At 47.4% G+C, this 18,722-nt stretch overlaps 8 protein-coding genes across 10 annotated transcripts; 4 read left to right on the forward strand and 4 right to left on the reverse strand.

The window, feature by feature from the left end:
• Positions 1–644: 644 nt before the first annotated feature.
• LOC108124959 (putative gustatory receptor 59b) lies at positions 645–2,882 on the reverse strand. Its single transcript, XM_043210246.2, has 2 exons — positions 1,902–2,882; positions 645–1,851 (listed from the first exon to the last, which is right to left on the reverse strand). The coding sequence occupies exons 1-2, from the start codon at positions 2,838–2,840 to the stop codon at positions 1,693–1,695; spliced, it is 1,098 nt and encodes a 365-aa protein (XP_043066181.1). The 5' UTR covers positions 2,841–2,882; the 3' UTR covers positions 645–1,692.
• Positions 2,883–3,271: 389 nt separating this feature from the next.
• Positions 3,272–4,219, reverse strand: Gr59a (Gustatory receptor 59a). Its single transcript, XM_017240923.2, has one exon. The coding sequence runs from the start codon at positions 4,217–4,219 to the stop codon at positions 3,272–3,274; it is 948 nt and encodes a 315-aa protein (XP_017096412.2).
• A 1,731-nt stretch (positions 4,220–5,950) lies between these two features.
• On the forward strand, positions 5,951–6,325 carry LOC108125063 (uncharacterized). The gene has a single exon (XM_017241073.3). The coding sequence runs from the start codon at positions 5,984–5,986 to the stop codon at positions 6,323–6,325; it is 342 nt and encodes a 113-aa protein (XP_017096562.3). The 5' UTR covers positions 5,951–5,983.
• Positions 6,326–6,605: 280 nt separating this feature from the next.
• Prosbeta1 (proteasome beta1 subunit) lies at positions 6,606–7,596 on the forward strand. The gene is made up of 3 exons (XM_017241328.3): positions 6,606–6,765; positions 6,818–7,292; positions 7,348–7,596. Exons 1-3 carry the CDS (start codon positions 6,721–6,723, stop codon positions 7,515–7,517), a joined length of 690 nt encoding a protein of 229 aa, XP_017096817.1. The 5' UTR covers positions 6,606–6,720; the 3' UTR covers positions 7,518–7,596.
• Positions 7,592–12,521, reverse strand: LOC108125211 (monocarboxylate transporter 13). 3 transcript variants are annotated; one of them, XM_017241327.3, is made up of 4 exons: positions 12,357–12,521; positions 9,255–9,364; positions 8,724–9,197; positions 7,592–8,665 (listed from the first exon to the last, which is right to left on the reverse strand). In XM_017241327.3, exons 2-4 carry the CDS (start codon positions 9,330–9,332, stop codon positions 7,784–7,786), a joined length of 1,434 nt encoding a protein of 477 aa, XP_017096816.2. In that variant the 5' UTR covers positions 9,333–9,364; positions 12,357–12,521; the 3' UTR covers positions 7,592–7,783. The 3 variants fall into 3 exon arrangements, with proteins under 3 accessions (XP_017096816.2, XP_070134371.1, XP_017096815.2); XM_070278270.1 differs by having other exon boundaries at positions 12,473–12,491; XM_017241326.3 differs by lacking the exon at positions 12,357–12,521 and adding an exon at positions 9,477–9,622.
• On the forward strand, positions 9,675–12,166 carry LOC108125210 (transcription factor grauzone). Its single transcript, XM_017241324.3, has 4 exons — positions 9,675–9,895; positions 9,959–10,929; positions 10,982–11,363; positions 11,417–12,166. The coding sequence occupies exons 1-4, from the start codon at positions 9,776–9,778 to the stop codon at positions 11,657–11,659; spliced, it is 1,716 nt and encodes a 571-aa protein (XP_017096813.2). The 5' UTR covers positions 9,675–9,775; the 3' UTR covers positions 11,660–12,166.
• Positions 12,522–12,855: 334 nt separating the features above from the next.
• On the forward strand, positions 12,856–13,616 carry Ufc1 (Ubiquitin-fold modifier conjugating enzyme 1). The gene is made up of 3 exons (XM_017241158.3): positions 12,856–13,077; positions 13,132–13,431; positions 13,483–13,616. The coding sequence occupies exons 1-3, from the start codon at positions 12,955–12,957 to the stop codon at positions 13,552–13,554; spliced, it is 495 nt and encodes a 164-aa protein (XP_017096647.1). The 5' UTR covers positions 12,856–12,954; the 3' UTR covers positions 13,555–13,616.
• Tmem131 (Transmembrane protein 131) lies at positions 13,608–18,693 on the reverse strand. Its single transcript, XM_017241149.3, has 3 exons — positions 17,958–18,693; positions 14,227–17,902; positions 13,608–14,171 (listed from the first exon to the last, which is right to left on the reverse strand). Exons 1-3 carry the CDS (start codon positions 18,543–18,545, stop codon positions 13,771–13,773), a joined length of 4,665 nt encoding a protein of 1,554 aa, XP_017096638.2. The 5' UTR covers positions 18,546–18,693; the 3' UTR covers positions 13,608–13,770.
• Positions 18,694–18,722: the final 29 nt, after the last annotated feature.

Genomic DNA, 18,722 nt, shown 5'->3' on the forward strand with positions numbered 1-18,722 from the left:
AGTGTCTTACATTGAAGGTTACCAGAACGAGGGGCGGTAATCTGGACATGTAGATATTTATACTCCCCGATGTCCACATATATATTGCCAGAAATAGTCCAATAAGGATATTGACCACCAAAACGTAGATCCTGGTCCACGAGGATGACTGGAAGGTGTCCTTAACCATGCGTAGCGAGGTCACCCCTATTGCCATGGAATAGTAGAAGTAGACCTTTAAAATGACTTTATTGACGTCCATTTTCAACGACTTTTCAAACTAAACTGACTTAACAATAGGTGGTAATTGGTAATAACCTAATGAGTACTAATTTGTCGTGCAGATAATCGTGTTGCTTCCCATCAAGAATTATGTCTCTCTGATTAGATTCAACTAATTAATGTTCCACCCCACACGTTACAAGTGGCAAATTCTTCGCAGGACTAGATGGAACTGCAGCAGCACCAAGAAATGGTTAAAAATATTAATTATCATTTTGAACCAGAGCCTTCGATCGGCTTTGTAGAGTCCGCAAGTCCAGAGCTGTAGCTTGAAGCTACTGACATAGGTCGTAAAGGCACTTGTCTGTGGGAATTGTGAGGAAATAAATATTTTAAAAGATCCAAAATCCTTAGTTCCTACCTCCTTTCTCCAATCACATTCAGTCCAGGGGTCTTTGGTCAACCTCTGGTACCGGGTCAGCAAGTCGCACATATAGTCGATGAGAAAAAAGTCCCCTAAGCGGAAGCAATAGGTTACTCCGCCGTATACCAGCCACAAAATGGGGGTATTGAAGCTGAAGGTGAAAAAAGTTCCCCAGTACATCTCAACTACGGCGAACACGAAGGTGTCCAGCCGGATAGCCAGTATCTGGAGACTGTATATCCTGTTAACCCGCAGAGATGCTTTAGTCAGATCCGCATGGAGGGACCAAAGCCTCTTTACTTCCTCAAGATCTCTCCTAGGGGCTTTGACCAGCTCATACATTTGGTGATCCACATAAATAAACCCACTCGCTATGCTCCACAGTATCAGGAAATATGCCATGGGCATGATAAATATTATATTATGGGAATTCATCATAATAAGAAACTTAAAAAAGGAACTCCAATCCTTTGTGCCAAGTTCGAGGAAAACGACGAAAAAGTCGGAGAAGAACATCACAGACAAGGTAAAACATTTGAGGTAGAACAATACCATCAAAGTCGGAGTTACGTATCTCCTTTCACAAACCAATTTATTGCGAACCAATCTCGCCAATAGTGGGTGTATTTTCTTCAGAGCTTTGTCGCGAGGAACCCGAGACAGTATCGAATAAAAAATTATGAACAATGTCACTATACGCCTTACATCAAAGGTAGCTAGTATGAGCCACGGTAGGGTCGATTTGGACCGCAAAAAATCGTACGATTCCCACAGATAAATGGGCAGAAGGACTAGCATAAGGATGTTGACCACCCAGGCATTGATCCTAGTGAATGAAGACGACCTTAACGTATTTTCTACTAATCTATGCGAAGTTACTCCGATTGCTATTGAATAGTAAACGTAAACTTTCAAAAACGCTTTATTTACGGCTCTGTCCATTGTCAAAGACACTTCAAACTCAACTGATGACATGTCACTTTCCCCGGGCTAATATTTGCTTATCGGTAATGTTTCCTCGGAGGATTACAGGTCTCTGATCGCATCAAAACATCTTATATCAGTCATTAGACCTTTTGTAGAACCAAATGAAACTGTAGCAGCATTACAAAGTAGTAAAGGACCCCACTGATCATATCGAACCAGAGACTTCGGTTCACCTGGTACAGTCCGCAGATCCAGAGTTCCAACTTTGAGCTGTTCGCGTAGGTCACAAAGGCACTAGACTGAGAACAAGGGAATGGTAGTACCTTTAGTAAAAATATAGTGTCAGTACCTCATTCGTCCAGCGACTCTCGCTCCAGGCATCCCTGCGTGCATTCTGATACTTTCCCACCACGTCGCACATGTGGTCAATGAGGTAGTAGTCCAGAGAGTTCATAAAGTAGGCAACGCTCCCGTAGACTATCCAAAACATGGATGTATCTGTGTCGAAGGTGAAGAAGGCCCCCCAGTAGCCCTGGACCACGCCAAACACGAAGCAATCGGCCCGGGCGGCCAGCATCTGGGGGCTGAAGATCTTGTTTATGCGGAGAACTGCCTTGGTCAGGGCGGCATGCAGGGACCAGAGATACTGCAGTTCCTTTAGATCCCTCCTAGATGGTCGCGACTGGGAGAGCTTCTCCAATCGCACGTTCACACACTCGTACCCACGGGCAATGTGCCACATGGAGAGAAAGTATGACATGGAGACTACGTTCAGCATATTGTAGGAGTTGCTCAGAAATATAAACCTGACAATGTTGGCCAAAGTATAGCCATCCGTAGAGTAGAAGAGGAATATAGAGTCGGTGATGCACCGCCAAATTACTGTAGCAAATTTCAGGTAGAATAACAGACGAAGGGATCTACTTATTGGATGAATTCTACCGCGCCTTTCTTCTCCGTACAACTTTGAGAGGACTGGCTCCATTTCAAATAAGGCCAGGTCTCGAAATCCTCGCGACAATATCGTGTAGGCAATAATTACATAGGCCAGAATGAATCGCAATCTGTAGGTAACCAGAATGAGTATGGGATAGTTCATCTTCTTCTGGAAATTTCCCTCTGTCATCCATAAAATTATCGGGAATCCAACTAATGTAATGACATTATAAGCCAGGACGTAGGCGCTGGTGAACTTTGAGGTGAAGAACCTTCGGTTAACCATGCGATTGGCGGTGACTCCAATGGCCAAGGAGTACAAAAAGAAACCTTTCACAAAAGCCGGCTCCATGTCCTTTTAAAACGAGTTTCCGCGATGAACTGAGGTAGCTTGGCTTTTGTAATAAGTTAATGAGACCTTATCGACGATGGGACTACTTTGCTTATAAATAGGACAATACGGGTATCTGATAATTAGATCCAATCGAATGAAAGGATAGTAGTTAGTGGTCATGTTTCCTGATGATAATTACAAAGAGGTTTTGACATATCTGTATTTATTCCATAACATATCCGTACATTATTAGCTCCTCGCCAAATGAAATTGCGCCATCATCACCGTGTGAACTACTATGGACCCCATCATGTTCAGCCACAGGTTCGTGCTAACCGTGTATAGACCACATACCCTCAGGTTTAGCTTCATGCTTCCTTTATAAATAAAATAGGAACTGAGCTGGAATTGTAAGCAGAGATTACAAATAAAACCTCCTATAGAATACTTCAAATATTCACCTCCTGGGTCATGTCATCCTCGAAGTATATGATCTTTGGTCCACTCTGGTACTGTGTAACCAAGTGGCAGATGTAGTCGTTTAGGAAAAAGTCCACACTGCGTATCCAAAATATAAAGGCACCATACCACTTTTCCATAATCAGGGTGTCCTTGGAGTGGGCAAACACCATGCCCATGTATCCATTTAGGACGGTGAACATGAAATAATCGAACCGGGAGAAAAGCATTTGCGGTCCGTAGTACCTGTTTATCTGGTGCACTACCCGGCAGAGATCCTCGTGCAAGGCCCACAGATTGCGGAGCTCCTCTGCTCGACCCTCCAGCCGTCCAGCGACGATCTCGGCAAACTGCTGGCTTACCAAGTCGAATCCTTTGGCGATTTGCCAGAAGGACACAAAGTAAAAGTAGGTATTGGTAATCAGGATGCTGTACGCCGTATTGATGAGCAGTGTGTCCAAAAAAAACGCCCAAGACTGCCCCCATTGGAAAATGAAGAGCGCCAGAAAGTAGCCAAAACACAAGTAGGTCAATGTGAAGGTTTTTATGTAAAACACTCGGCGGAGGTTGGGGTCCATCTGCATTCCACTTTGCTTGAATTCGCGATTCAGTTTCAATATCATTGCATGAAGGTCCAGTAAGATTGCGTCTCTATAGTATCTTGATATTAGTGTGTAGAAGGTCACACCGTAGTTGACGGAATAAAGAACATACGGCGTAATCCACATGAACTTTGGCAGCCACTTGGCCAGGCTCTGGAAGTGCGCTGCCTTCCACAACGCCAGCGGCAAGAAGATCAGGGTGATCAGATTAACGACAAACGCGTAGGCCTGCGTTATCCTTGTTTGCCGAAATCCTTCGTTGCCACTGGTACTCACATACGAAGTCATGCCGAGTACCACGGCGTACCCGTTGTATACGCGGGCTATCCTCCTCATGGCCAGGGATCTAAACTGAAACTGAAACGAAGCTAGTCTAACCCCAGTTTAACTCTTGGCCAATGGTAATTGCTGATCTGAATCAGCCTTAATGGAAATTGGTCACCTACTTTCAATCGATATTCTTTTTTTTTTTTTTAATAAAAGGGAGAGTCTTCTGTTTTGTACACAGTTTATTAAAGGAGCATATAGAATTGTACCAACAGGGTCGATTGGCAAATAATGAATCCCATCATTCGAAGCCAGATGTTTCGATTTGCTGGATATAGTCCCAGGACTTTCAACCGACTTCGGCTATTGGTTTTGTAGAGGAGGAATGCACTTATCTGTAAATTATAAGTAGTATGTCATATAATCTGATAAAGTTTAATAAATACCTCTTTGTATGTTGGGCCTTCGATAAGCGAGGGATTCGATTGACATTCGTACAAGTTCACCAAGTCGGATATGTAATCGTTGAGAAAGAAATCCAAGCTTCGAATCCAATAAGTTACGGCTGAAAAAACTTTAAAAAGGGAGAAGTATCCTTGTAAGTAAAGTATTCCGGTATATCCAAAGACAATGGTAAAAACAATATAGTCAATCCTGGAGATGAGCATCTGAAGCCCATAGATCTTGTTGATTTTGTTGGCCACTCGGCGAAGGGTGGAGTGTAGGGCCCAAAGATCGCCCAACTCCTCTGAATCACACCTCTCCTGCTGCCGATTGATGAAGTCGAAGCCTCTTGCTACTTGCCAGAAGGATAAGAAGTATAAGTAGGTTGTCGTGTTCAAAATGCAGTATGCAATTATGGCAATCAATTGGGAAATAAATTCCCAGATATCAGAAACGAACGGCATCCATAGCAGTGAGGACAGCGAAAGAAACACAAGCGTGAAGGATTTTGTGTACAAAAGTCTTCTAAGAACGGGGCTCTTTGTCATGTTCGTTCTTTCAATTTTCTGACTAATCCTATTGGCCAAATCCTGCAGCTCCACCATTACACTGTCTCGGTACCATCTCGAGATCAGAATGTATACAACGACTGCATAGTTTACCGAGTACAGAACATAAGGGACTATATACAAGGTTTTCCGGAAACAGTGAGCCACTTGCGAAACCTTGGCAACCTTCAGGAGTACTCGAGGCAGGGCGACTATGACCACCACGTTGCAAATTATAGTGTACGCCTGAGTTATCCTACATTTTCTGAATCTTCCGTTGACCAATCTGTACGAAGTGATTCCAAGAATCAGCGCGTATCCGTAAGAAATGGCTATTAGCTTTTCCATTATGAACTTTCGTCGTGCAGCTCCGAATGGCAACTAAAGGCATTAGTTTTGTCTGGCCAAGTTCTATTAGTTGCAACTGCGCATGCAATAAGATCCTGAAACTAGATTGTATTGCCATAATAGAGACGATTTTTTATTGAGATCAATCTTGGGGATAGTTTACCGCCCTTAAAGTGTGAAATATAGAAACTTTTAGGTAAATATACCATTTCGATTTGGTAATCAAGCCCATTATCCTGGGTTCGACTTACAGATCTTCAACTTGGGTTTAAGATCAGTAGCCCTGAGCGCAACCAAGTTCAAAACATGACAGGACCTGTTTAGGGAATTGACCTTTAGCCCCCAAACCACATCAAAACAAACGGATTAAGTTTTATGACTTTGTTTACGAAATATATCATAACCCTTTTTGGCCCTTTGCACCAATCACAGGTAGCGCAGCGGTGGATTATAGAAAAAGGTGTGGTTTATTCTACCTGTTTTCTATATAAATATGAGAAGGTTTAAGATCTCAACATCATTCGCAACTGCAATCCCGAGGAGTCAACACGCATTGAAAATGGAAGCTGAGCTGTCGTTTTTCCAATTTGATCCCGCTAGTCTGATTCTCTGTGTTCTGTGCATCTCGCTATTGGATTACTTTTTTAATAATTGGAATGAGCCTGTGGAACATCAAGTCTTCCCGACATTAAATCCTTCTTCTTCAATCAAGATGCACCGTACGGATGGCGAAACACCTTTGGCCAGAGATACCAACGGCTTAAGACACCTGCAACTGCGGCACCGTGAGAGACTATTGTCTGGCGTGAAAAGAAGGCTGGATGAACAATTCTGAATATAAAATTAGATTAAGCTTAAAAAAATGTAATATTTTCATATATACTAGTCCTTACTTTAATATTTTTAAGCTAATTGTACACCTTTTTAATAAAACAATATTTTAAAATTGAAAATTTTTGTCTTTTACCGCTAAAGTTATCGATTATTTTTAGCCAAACGCATACTTTTTCTATTGATCCGGCAACTTTGATATTTTATTGATATTTATTCATCGGCTATCGATATATTGATATTTTGGTATTTTCCTATTGTCATTTGGTATATCTGCCGGCACCTGAACCTGAAGCGGGCACACTTTTCAAAATAAGCCAGTCATTTTGAGCAGCATTTAGCATTTTCCAAAAATCAAACTAAAATCTTAAAATTAAACTGTTTGAAATTTTGGACATCATGGATTCCGGCTTTGACTTCACCGACACTCCCGTCAGCACTGGTGTAAGTAATCCTCTGCTACTGTTTTTCCCTTGGGTAATAATACCATTCACAGACCACCATTATGGCCGTCGAATTCGACGGTGGAGTCGTGATTGGAGCGGATTCCCGCACCAGCTCCGGTGCCTATGTCGCCAACCGAGTCACCGACAAACTGACTCGCATAACGGATAAGATCTACTGCTGCCGCAGCGGTTCCGCCGCCGATACACAAGCCATTGCTGACATTGTCGCCTACTCCTTGAACTACTACGAGAACCAGACCAACAAGGATGCCTTGGTTCATGAGGCTGCATCTGAGTTTCGCAATTTCTGTTACAACTACCGTGACTCGCTGCTAGCTGGTATTATTGTGGCTGGCTATGACGATCAGCGCGGCGGTCAGGTTTACAGCATTCCGTTGGGCGGTATGCTCACCCGCGAGGCTTGCACCATTGGGGGCTCCGGCTCAAGCTTCATTTATGGCTTTGTAAGAGAGCACTACCGCCAGAACATGTCGAAGGAAGAATGTGTTGATTTTGTCAAGAAGGGTATGAAATATTTGACTAATTCTGAACCCAAAGTAATAATTTGCTCCGTTTTCAGCCGTTCAGCACGCCATCTACCATGACGGCAGCTCAGGCGGCGTGGTGCGCATTGGCATCATCACTAAGGATGGTATCGAGCGCCGCTTGTTTTACAACACAGAGTCTGGAGATCCCCAGGTCGCGGGCACAGCTAGTTTCATCGCCGCGGAGCAGAAAATGGAAGCCTAAGTAGCATAAGGTCTAGAGGCCAAGTTAAAAACTTTCCTCCGATAAATAAAATGGTTTTTTGATACGAGTGTAATGTAAATTATATTTCTCTTCTCGTCTCTTATGGCAGTAAAAAAGTTAAGTATCGTAAGTGCTACATGGTAATAAATAGTCGAAGCTTATAGCTAGATGGGTACCTGCTCCCTGCCAGGACTGGTCCATTCTCACAACCGGATGACTTCCAGCACATCAGTCTAATAGGCAGCCACTCCTGCCTCGGAAGCATATTATGAGTTTAATTTGGCAACCTCTTCGGGAGCTTCTACAGTGGTTTCCATTGATTTTGTCGTAGTGCGTCGCTGCCTGCGTTGCTTTCGGTGGCGGAAAAGAATTTCTGGCGTCCAGGTAATAACTACCAACAGCAGTATGACTGCCTGGACATAAAGGCAGATAGTGTACGAGTCGGCGAAGTCCCGGACCCAGCCCAGCATCTGCCCAACAGTTATAACTATTATGCCCTTCGACATCATGCTCAATCCCAGACCGCCCGCCAGCTTCTCGGAGCGGCAATGGGACGATATGGTCAAGTTGTTGTTGAGCACAGTGGCGGACTTCATGACTCCAATGAGAATGGACATGGCGATGATAATGGGTAGGTCCTTGCTTTGTGCCAAAATGCAGCGACCAACGAAGAGACCAGCTGTGCCAAGCAGGAACACCACTCGGTATGGGATCCGTAAGTGATCTGTGATGATGGGCAGCAAAAGGCGGCACACAATGTCGGCACCTGCCACTGCTGACATGCAGAAGGCCACGACCTGGCTGTCGAAGCCCGCCGATTGTCCAAGGAACCCGGGAAATATCATCGTGAAGTTGACAGTGGCCGTATAGACGAGGGCCATGCCAATAATGATGCTCCAGAAGGCCAGATCCTTCAGCAGCTCCAGATCCATTGCCTGCACCAGGCGCTGGCTTAACCGACCACATATGGTTTCAGTCTTGGGGGCAAGTTCCTCGCCCTTGGTTTGGTTAGACGACACCACCACGACCTGCAGGGAACTAGATTGATTCTTATCGGCCTGGTCGCCGTCGGCCAATAGACGCATATGGCGATGGTTGTTGTGCTTTCCCGCCGGATTAAGCGGCTTCAGAAACATGGCACCAAAGAGCTAGAATATAAGGGAGAAATTGTTTATCGATTTCTCAGCTATGCCTTTAAAAACTTACCCCAGTTAGTGACAGGGCCGACAGCGCCAAGACTGCATACCGGAAGCCATGATTTTCCAGGAGATATCGCACTAGGTGGGGAATCAACACCTGACCAAGTCCAGCTCCCGCCAGAGACACACCAACAGCACGGCCGCGCTTGCTGGTGAAGTACGAGTTGATGGCCATGAAAGTGGAGGGGGAAATCAATCCCAACCCGAAGCCCACAAAGAAGCTGTAGCCCACTATAAAATGCCAGCTCTGGGAGGCAAAGGCACACAATGTCAGACCAAACGAGACCAACACGCAGCCGGTGGCGGCTACATTGCGCGGCTTAAAGCTCTTGATGGCAGGGCCGATGAACAATCCGGAAAAGTTCAGGGCCAGGCTGTTGAGATTGGTGATAAGGGCGGCTGTGAAGGTATCGCCGTGCATCAGACGGAGCTCTCCCACGAAAAGCTGACCAAACACAGACAGTATAGATTGGTTGGTCATCTGCGGGGAAAAATGGCTTGAATATTTTTAACTTCAAGGTATTACATTGTCACTTACGTTGATTATAGCGACAGCGGCCACCACAACCCATCCATAGCCACCATCCGGAACCACGCGAGTCACCTGCACATCCATGCCGTGTGGGTGGCTTACTGAAGTTGAAAACGCTAAAAAATAACAATAATTCAGATAAGTAGGTTGTTAAAACGACAGCTTTTGTTTATGGTGGCCTAAACAGGTGTGTAAATGTATTCTAGATAAGCTGATAGTCATCCGTACTTCTCTGGTGCGAGGGGAATGGCTCGTCTCAGCGTTTCCCACAAATAGCTCGGCCATTTCATAAACCGTGTATTAACAAATCAAGCTAAATTAAAATAAATTAATCCCAAAGTCGCGACTTTCTGTCCAAGTATGACCTGAGGGCGATGTCTAAAAAATCTAAAAACAAACAAAGCAACACATGGGGCGGCTCACGGCCCACCTGGCTATCGGCCCTCGCTAGAGATGACACTCGGTGGCCGTGCCTTGGCTGCTTTTTGTTTTGGAAATAAAACGCATTTTTCGCATTTTCTACCCGCATGCCGTGTTTTCTGTGCACACAGCCCGTGGATGGCGCCGTGGGCAACATCGACTTCGCCTCCGGGGAGGCTGAGTCACTGGGACTGCAGAAAATCGTGGAGACTCACTTCTGGCTTCGGGTAAACGTAAACAATAGTGTCCAGCTTGAATTACCAATTAACTTGGATTCCCCACAATTGCAGACCGGTGATTCAGACAGCGGATACGTCTGTGGGGCCTGCTGGGAGCAACTGCTGCTTTTCCATAATTTCTACTTAACGGTGGAGCAGGCCCACAGGGTGCTAGAGGCAGCAGATGCGTCTCAGGTTGAGACGGCTCCTGCTGAAGTCGTTACAGCGACAGTGGCCTTTGAAAGCGATGCGATCAAGACGGAGCTGGGTGAGAGCGTGGCGGCATCCGTGAAACGCCGGCGGGGTCGCATCCGAAAGTCAGAAGCTTTTATTTCTAAAGATGCCAATGACGATCTGAAGTGCGTGCTAGAGCAGATCAACCTTAACGAGATAAAGATTGAGTTCCCCGAAGCGGACCTGACCATAGCCGATGTTCTTGATGACCAGGACCAGCACGACTTCATGCCAAGCGACAGTTGCGGTAGCGAGGTTGGAGAGGAGATCGTTGATGAAGAGGCCAAGACTAAAAAGAATCGGAAGGTGAGGGGCCGTCCAAGAGGCTCCGGACGAGGAAAACCGCGGCTTCAAGAACGGCGTGCCAAGGGATCGGGAATCCCCAATCTAAAAAAGTCAGAGGAGTTTAACGAGTACATCCGCGACCATTTCAAGATACAGTGCCCCATTTGTACCACGCCGATGGAGGGCTTTTCGGAAATGTTAGTTCACGTCCGACGAGAACACAACCAACGCGGCTTTTCGATGTGCTGCGGTCGCAAGTTCTGGAAGCGGGGCATGCTTGTCGATCATCTGCGCCGCCACCAGGATCCCGAGCTCTTCAAGTGCACCATCTGCAACAGAGTAATGGGCCAAAGACGGAGCTTGGAACTCCATATGCGAATGCATGACATAAAGACACGCGGGCGCCTCTACCAATGCGAGCACTGCTCAAAGAGTTTCTTTAGCTCGGTGGTCTGTGATCGGCACAAGCTAACCCACATCCCGCGTGAGCAATGGCAAGTGAAGTGCACCAACTGTGAGAAGACGTAAGTAATGAAAAGTCCCCTTAAAATCGTACTCATCCTGTCTACCTTTCAGTTTCCCGACTCAATACACAATGCAACAACACGTGAGGCTGGTTCATTTGAATTTATATGCCAAGATCTGCGATGTGTGCGGGAAATCCATCCGGGGACGGGAGGCTTTGGCCCGCCACATGGAAGAGCACACGGGAGCTCCGCAGTCAGCCATTAAGTGTCACCTTTGCGACTCAAAGCTGACCACTAAATACGGATTGGCGCGACATATTAAAATGATGCACACGGCCGAAAACCTGCAGCCCATGCAGTGCGAACTGTGCATGAAGATTTCGCCCAGCCTTCAGGCGCACCAGCACCACATAAAGTACACCCACAACACGGCACGGACTCATCAATGTCCCATGTGCGAGAAGGCCTTCAAGAGGCCCAATGAGTTAAAAGTAATATTGTTGATCCCATATGTTGGCTTACTTATACAATCTATGGATTTCAGGAACACATGACCACCCACACGGGAGAAGTGCTCTACACCTGCCCCCATTGCCCGCAGACTTTTAACTCAAATGCGAACATGCATGCCCACCGAAAAAAGGTGCATCGCAAAGAGTGGGAGGAGCAACGATACCAGCGTCAAAATAGGACACACAAATCGGACACTATTATATCTGTTAGTGTGCGAAAAACCACAGAGACCCGGCAGGAGGCAGGAGCAACTGCATCAGGCACCGAGTGCTAGCCTTAAGGAACCCTTTAATCCAAATAAACCAAACGAGACACTGTACGTCTTTTGTTGTTATCAAATCGCGATTAGAGGGAATACCATTTTTAGGATCTGTAATTGAAAACAGTGATCTGGCTGTAACTGGTTTCAGCATCTGCACTCTGATCATCCCGAACTGGTAAAGCGGACATCGGTGGCCGGCGTTATCGCGATTAAGGTCGAAGCTGTTAATTTATAAACGCATATAGCACATCGTTCAATTTTTAATATTCCTATTTTGACGACGAGCCCCAGGCTCAATGGGCAGGGTAACCGGTTCAAACCAGTTGAAAAAGTGGATTCTACCTTATCAGTTGATTATGTTATCAAGCTCGGTTCAAAAGTACCACTGCTCATAACGTGTGTTTTTCTATAATTCCAAGTCATCTGCCAATAGAAAATGTGTGCCATAGAAGTTTCCAAACATTCTTGTAAGTTTTTCTCGAGCTTTTGGATTTTATTTTTCTTTAAAAACTACGTTAAAGGAATTTTTTTGGAAGGATTTTTAAGATCCTTATTAAGATTACTAGTTTTTTTACTTTTAAAAAAATCTATTCTATTGTTAAACATGTAATATTTGGAATCAAAATTTGGAATTTTAAAACCTATATATTTCTAATTGCTATTTTTATCAACATTTCAAAAACAGTACTGGACCCAAAGTAACAATTACTTATCGGTAATTGGGCAATTAAAATATACACAGTCACTGCAATCCGAGACTGTTTACTTTCCAAAATCTTGTTTGTTTAATTTCGCACTATCACTGGTTTCACCACAAAAGCGTACAAAGTGTCTGGCTTTGATAGATGCTTATCGTTTGACGAGTAAATATTAATTGAGCAGAATGTCTTCCTCAGGTTCCTTTTTATAGTCTTTAATGGAACCTGCAGTAGTGTGAGCCCCCTTTGTTTTTTATGTTGAGCGACTTTGATTTCGCAAGATTTGAAATTGGCGCCTGGTATAACTATCGATAGCTGCATATAAATAATCGAATAGCTATGCCCTCCGTTAAATTACCTTAGCAACTCAACTCTTATCAAACATGGGTATTTGAAAAGGAGTTTTAAATATTATTAATTGAATAAATATATTAAAACCATGTTAAATATTCCGACAAAAATGTTAGTCGCAAACCCCCCTGGAAACTTTCTGACTGCGCCCCTGCCTAAACCCAGCTGTTGCATACCTTTCGTCAGCACAACTGTGAACGTGTCAACGCTTTGCATTTTCCTTTGGTTTTCCTTAAACCCAACCAGAATCAGGAAGAAATGGTTGACGACAGCACCCGGAAAACGCTGAGCAACATTCCCCTGCTGCAAATACGCGCAGGACCCCGAGAGAAGGACGTGTGGGTGCAGCGACTAAAAGAGGAGTACCAGTCCCTCATTAAGGTAACTGAATTAGCCCACTTATCCAGCCACATCCTTCTAAAAAAGCACTTTCAGTATGTCGAAAACAACAAACAGTCGGGCAGTGACTGGTTCCGACTGGAGTCCAACAAGGAAGGCACAAAGTGGTTCGGCAAGTGCTGGTACATGCACGAACTTCTCCGCTACGAATTCGATGTCGAGTTTGACATTCCAGTGACGTATCCGACCACGGCTCCGGAGATTGCTCTGCCTGAGCTGGATGGCAAGACGGCGAAAATGTACCGCGGAGGCAAGATCTGTCTAACAGACCACTTCAAGCCGCTGTGGGCGAGAAACGTGCCCAAGTTCGGAATCGCTCATGCGATGGCTCTAGGAGTAAGTGAAGTATATCCCATAGGTGCCTTTATTCATTTGTTTCTTCTTCAGCTTGCTCCTTGGCTGGCCGTGGAGATACCGGACCTTATCGAGAAAGGCATCATTACGTACAAGGAAAAGTAGATAATTTTATAAAAAAAAAACTGGGAAACAAAAAACATGAACAAAGATTGATATAAAAGTCATTTAGCTTTGCATTTTATTAGTCAAAAAGTCAAATTGAAAAAGATCATTCTGCGTTCGTATCCTTCCTTGTCGCGTATCCTAGGTGCCTAAGTGCTAAGAATTTCATTTGGTTGATTCAGTTTGATCAGTGAGCTTGTCCTCCATTCCTTCCCTTTAATCAATATGGTTATTACGCTTCGAGGACTGTCGCCAGGTGTCTGACCAGATCGAGCTGGGCGAGGTAAAGGGATCGTACTGCGTGGGCAAGCTCTCTTGTCTCATAGCTATGATCCTAGGATCTATTTGCTCATCTTGTGCAAGGTTGTGCTGCGGTGTCAACAGAGGTCGTGCCTCCAAGCCCGGCGGAGGGCGCATTACACCCATATTAGGTGTAGACTCCGGCCAGGCAGCATAGTTTAGCGGCAACCAGGGATTGGCCCAGTTATTTGTTTCCATATTGGCGACCCGCTCCTGTTGCTGCAGCTCCAAGTGCTGAGCCTGCTGGTAGAGCATCTGCTGCTGCAAAACGAGCCTACTGCGTTCCCACTGCTGCCGCTGTAGTAGTTCGTAGGAAGCTGAAACGAATAGAAACGTTAATGTGGAAACTTTTAGGGAACCTATTGAACCTACCGTCTTCTTTGGGCAGGTCCACCTCTCCGTTGGCGAATAGCGAATTACTGGCCGTCGCAGAGAGTGGCTCCCACATGGATGTGATTGCCGGAGGCGTTGCAGTCTTCCTATTATCCCCGATCGGACCGAGATCACTCGAAGGCGCCTGCTGGCTCCAATCCATGCCATTATTTGGGTTGGAAAATTGATTTTTTTGTAGGACATCCCGGAAAGACACGGAACTGCTGGTCTCCCATGCCGAGGTGATGAACTTTATGTCATTTGGCGACGCTGGAGGAGAAACACCGGAACCAGTTGTCTGGTTAAAGTTCAATTTCTGGCGCTGTTTCTTTTCGGGCTTCTTGGCTCCACCGGTGCCATTCAGCAGCTTCTGTTCCTTGCGCCGCTCCCGCTCCCTTTCTCTTCCCGGGGTCTTTCCCACTTTTTTTGCCGATCCATTCTGCTCCTTGAGTACCCGCGGTTCTATGGACTTCATCGCTGGCTTTGGTGATGTGTTGTCGCGTTGCGGAGGACTTGGTTTTTCCTCAACAACGGAGGAGGGGAGGGCAGCTTCCGGCTTGGGCTTGGGTGATACGGGCTGAACTACAGGCGGAACAACCGAAGTCGGTTTGACCTTCTTTTGGGGACGCACAAAAGCTGACACTGTCGCCTGAGCTGGAGCCGCTTGCGGTGAGGGGGTCGAGGACTTCTTACCGGACCTGGCCTCTGGCTGGGCACTAGGTGGAGTTGTGGGCTTTGGTTTCGTTTTCTGCAAGTGCCTGCTTATCGAGTTCACGTCCATGTTCCAGGGTGACCACGACGACTTCGTCTTTTTCGAAGGAATCGATGGAACTCCATTCCGTTTTCGAAGCTCCTTAAGCTGGCCATTCTTCACCTTATTGTGCTGCACCGGATCCGTGGTCTTTTCCGCCGCCTCCTCGACCTGTTGCTTCACTATATTCCTCAGGTTGAATGTGGGCTGGACAGGACCCTTGTGCCTGGCTGCATCGTAAGCACTTTGCTGCGTCAGTATAGCCTTGGCATCGAATACGGCCGCCACGAGGACCAGGCCGAAACTGGCCAGAAGCACTACCAGAGCAGCGTTCTTAAGGGAGAACTCCCACCGGGGCCTCGCCAGCTGGGAGGCACAGAGTTCCACGCTTTCGGCCGGCATCTGGACAAGAAGCTGATAACTGATGTCGTACGTGAGGTTCGTCAGAAGCGTTATGGAGCGCTTTACTCGCGAGGCGGTGAAGTCGGAGCTGAATGATATCTCAACCTTTTTGGTGTCGTTCTCGCCCAGATCGAAGCCTTCGCAATCCATGACCTTGAAGCCAAAGTCTTCGCAAGGAAGGGAGCCAATCAAGAAACCTTCGATCCTCATGGGAATCACTCCGGAGTTCCGTGCCGTAAAGCTGCGAGTGGCCACAACTGTGCTAGCTCTTCCACCGACGTCGCATCCCTTAAACTGATCCGTGCCCAGCTCGAAGAGCAGTGGTGTGGTGGAGCCAGGACGACGGTTTCCAAAGCGAAACTGGGACTGCACTGCTTTGGCCTGCAACCACACAGCTTCGTACAGAGTCAGGTTGCTCCTCACGTGCAGCAGTGTGCAGTACTTTTCCGCTACTTGAGCGGTGAAGGTTATGGGTATGGTCAAGGACGCTCCGCCTTGCAGGAGGATCGGAGCTCCCGGCTCTGGCAGGGAAAAGACGCTTTTATCCGTAAGGTAGCAAGTGGTGGAGCTCACGTCAATCACCTCGTGGGGCAGTGAGAGTTGTGTGCGTCGGGCAAAGACTGGATCCGACAGGAAGTAGTCAATCAAGATGGGGTGCTGTGCGGGATTCGTCAGCGTTATCCACTGGCGCTGCACCTGGCCCACCTCGATAGCGGGCGTTGGAGGAATGGGCTGGAACTGCACTAGCTTGGGCCACTCGATGGTGATGGAGAAGTCCAGCTCCAATGGCGGCAACTCTTCAGTATGAAGAGTTAAAGACATGGCAGCTAGCTGGCGGCGCAGCTGGCGGAAGAGCTCTGTGCGCTGGCGCAGCTCGACTCCGTCATACAGAAGATTGTTGTTGATGCTCTCGCCCGCGATACTCTCCGAGCCTCCTGGCACTCCGGGAAAGATGGCCTGCTCATTGGTGGACTCCCTTATGTAGCACTGATTCCGGCACATAGCCGCTGCCTCGAAGTAGATGCGACCCACCTTGGTTAGCGTTTGTGGGGCTATGGTGGTTCCTTTGGCGTTAAAGTCTTTGAAGCGCAGGCCGGCAGAATGGGCGAAGGAGACGCTAGTGACGTGCACTGGGTGTGTAAAGGTGGAGCGTATGCTTAGCAGTCCCGTGCATATCCTGCCCGGAAAACAGCCCTTGAAACCGAGATGCTCCTGTTCAATCTCCAGTTGGCCCACCGAAGCTGCAAACCGAACTCTCACTCGAATCACCTCGAAGGGCGTCCAAACTTTAAGCGTTCCGGAGCTGGGATCCGCGTCGTATGTCTGAACAGCTACCTTAATGACGACACTGGAGCCCGGACTTACCTCCGAGCAGATGCTAAGCCATCGGCTACTTTCGTTCCGGGCACTGTTTAAGTCTTCAGTGATGTGATCTCCGGCAAGCAGGCAGCCTAGAAAGACTGACGTCGAATAGACCATTTTCGGCTGCTTGAAGAACCAGTTGTTGATCTTCACCGGCACTGGATTGTCGTTGCGCAGGATTACATATCCAAAGCGCGACATTTCGGCAAACGGCACAGTGCCCAGATCCAAGTCCGTACTATACGGCGCCTCTCTGTTGTCCGGAGGTATCTTAAGGACAAATGGCTGAGTGCTCACGTGCAAGCGGCCAGTGCACGACACTAAGGGCAGCTCAATCGTAGTTACATTCGTGTGTATTCTGATGGACGATTCAAATCCCACCTGACGGTTCAGTAGGTTTAGGCGGAGCAGCTCCACAGACTCCCCAGGCTTCAGTAGCAGTTGGGGTTCGACGGTCTGGAGTACCTCCAGAATGGATTCATCGATGGGTTTGCTGAAACTGACGTTGAACAGGATGAGCGGCACCAGAAACTGATTGGTCACCACCAAGGAGCGGTTAGTTTCCAGCGTTGGCCCCTCCTCGCCCTCCGGTGAGCTGGTCAAAAACCTGGTTATATTCCCGTCGTAGGACAGGCCGCCTTGAAAGATCTCTGCTCTCACAACGATGGTGAAGTCTTCGACGTCCTGAGCACCAATTACGAGGATATCGTTGATGGACTCGCTACTGTCGAACAACTGGGGATCCAGTTCAATGGTTGAGCTGTTCACATTGAACATCAGCCCGGCCACCTGGCGCAGATAGCGGCCAAGGAGCGTGTAGTTGTGATCATTAACGATATCGAGCTTGTAGCGCAGGACATCCGGCGTGTTTAGTTTCGCTATTCGCCCAAGGTCGGCCAGGGGATTCCTGGCGTAGGCAGAGTGGCGAGGCAGGATTTCAAACTCCACGGGAATCACAAGGATGTTTTCCTGCCCGAGATCCAGTTCCTGCTCGGCGATCTTGATGCGAATATAGGCGCTGTGATTTCCGGCGGTGCGGCCATGAAATGAAATCCGTATAACCGGCTTCATGGTGTACGGAGGAATCTCCCATAGATTTTGCGGTCCTTCCGAGCCCCCGCTTGGTAATTCCAACTGGAATTCGCCGCCGCTGCTGTAAATCTAGAAAACGGAAAGGGTAATATCTCGTTTACTGTATGCAATTTCAAACACTCACTTCCAGTATCTGGAGCGGCCTCTCATGCGGATTGTACATATGAATCTCGGGCGTTAGCGTGGAGTTCATAGGCGCTTTGATGCCCACTAGTGGCTTAAGGCGATAGGGGCACTCACTGCCCTCGCCCTGCACCGCCAGTTCGGCTTGACCGAAGGATGTGTGGACGAGAAGGTCGCCGGCAATGGCACCTAAGTGTCGCGGCAGGAAGACGACGGTAAACGTTGTGTTTCCCTTTGGCGCCACCTCCCGCGTGCCCAGAAAACTGCTGTAGAAAGCAGGATTCGGTCCGACCACGGCATTGATCTGCAGCGTTCGGTTTGCATGCTGGTTGAACAGCGTCACGGTTTGAGATCGGGCTTGGCCCACCGACCAGGTTCCAAAGTCCAGGCGCGGCGGCATCAGACGCAAATCCTGGAGCAGTTCCCCCAGCTCGCGGGAGGCTCCTGGCTCCTGCAGACCAATAAAAGCGGCCTCCTGTAGCACCTTCTCACTGCTTGCGGCTCCCAATGCGAGCAGGAGAACAAACAGGGGGTTTAGGATGAAAAGTAGAAGTGGCGTTGTGTGCCGCCGGGTAATGTGGGTGGCCATGGCAGCTGTTTGATTTGGACCCGCTTACAGTCCAGTTGAGCTGGTGCCTCTCGTAGGATCCCTGGAATGCAAGGAATCCGCGGAATTCGAGTGCGATATTATCCAATGTCGTTGCAGGCCAAAAGGCATTTGCTTATCAGTGTAGCCAGACGGGTGGGTTTTCAAGTGGTGGCAGTG

The sequence above is a fragment of the Drosophila bipectinata genome, chromosome 2R (genome assembly GCF_030179905.1).
Source record: "Drosophila bipectinata strain 14024-0381.07 chromosome 2R, DbipHiC1v2, whole genome shotgun sequence".
NCBI lineage: Eukaryota > Metazoa > Arthropoda > Insecta > Diptera > Drosophilidae > Drosophila > Drosophila bipectinata.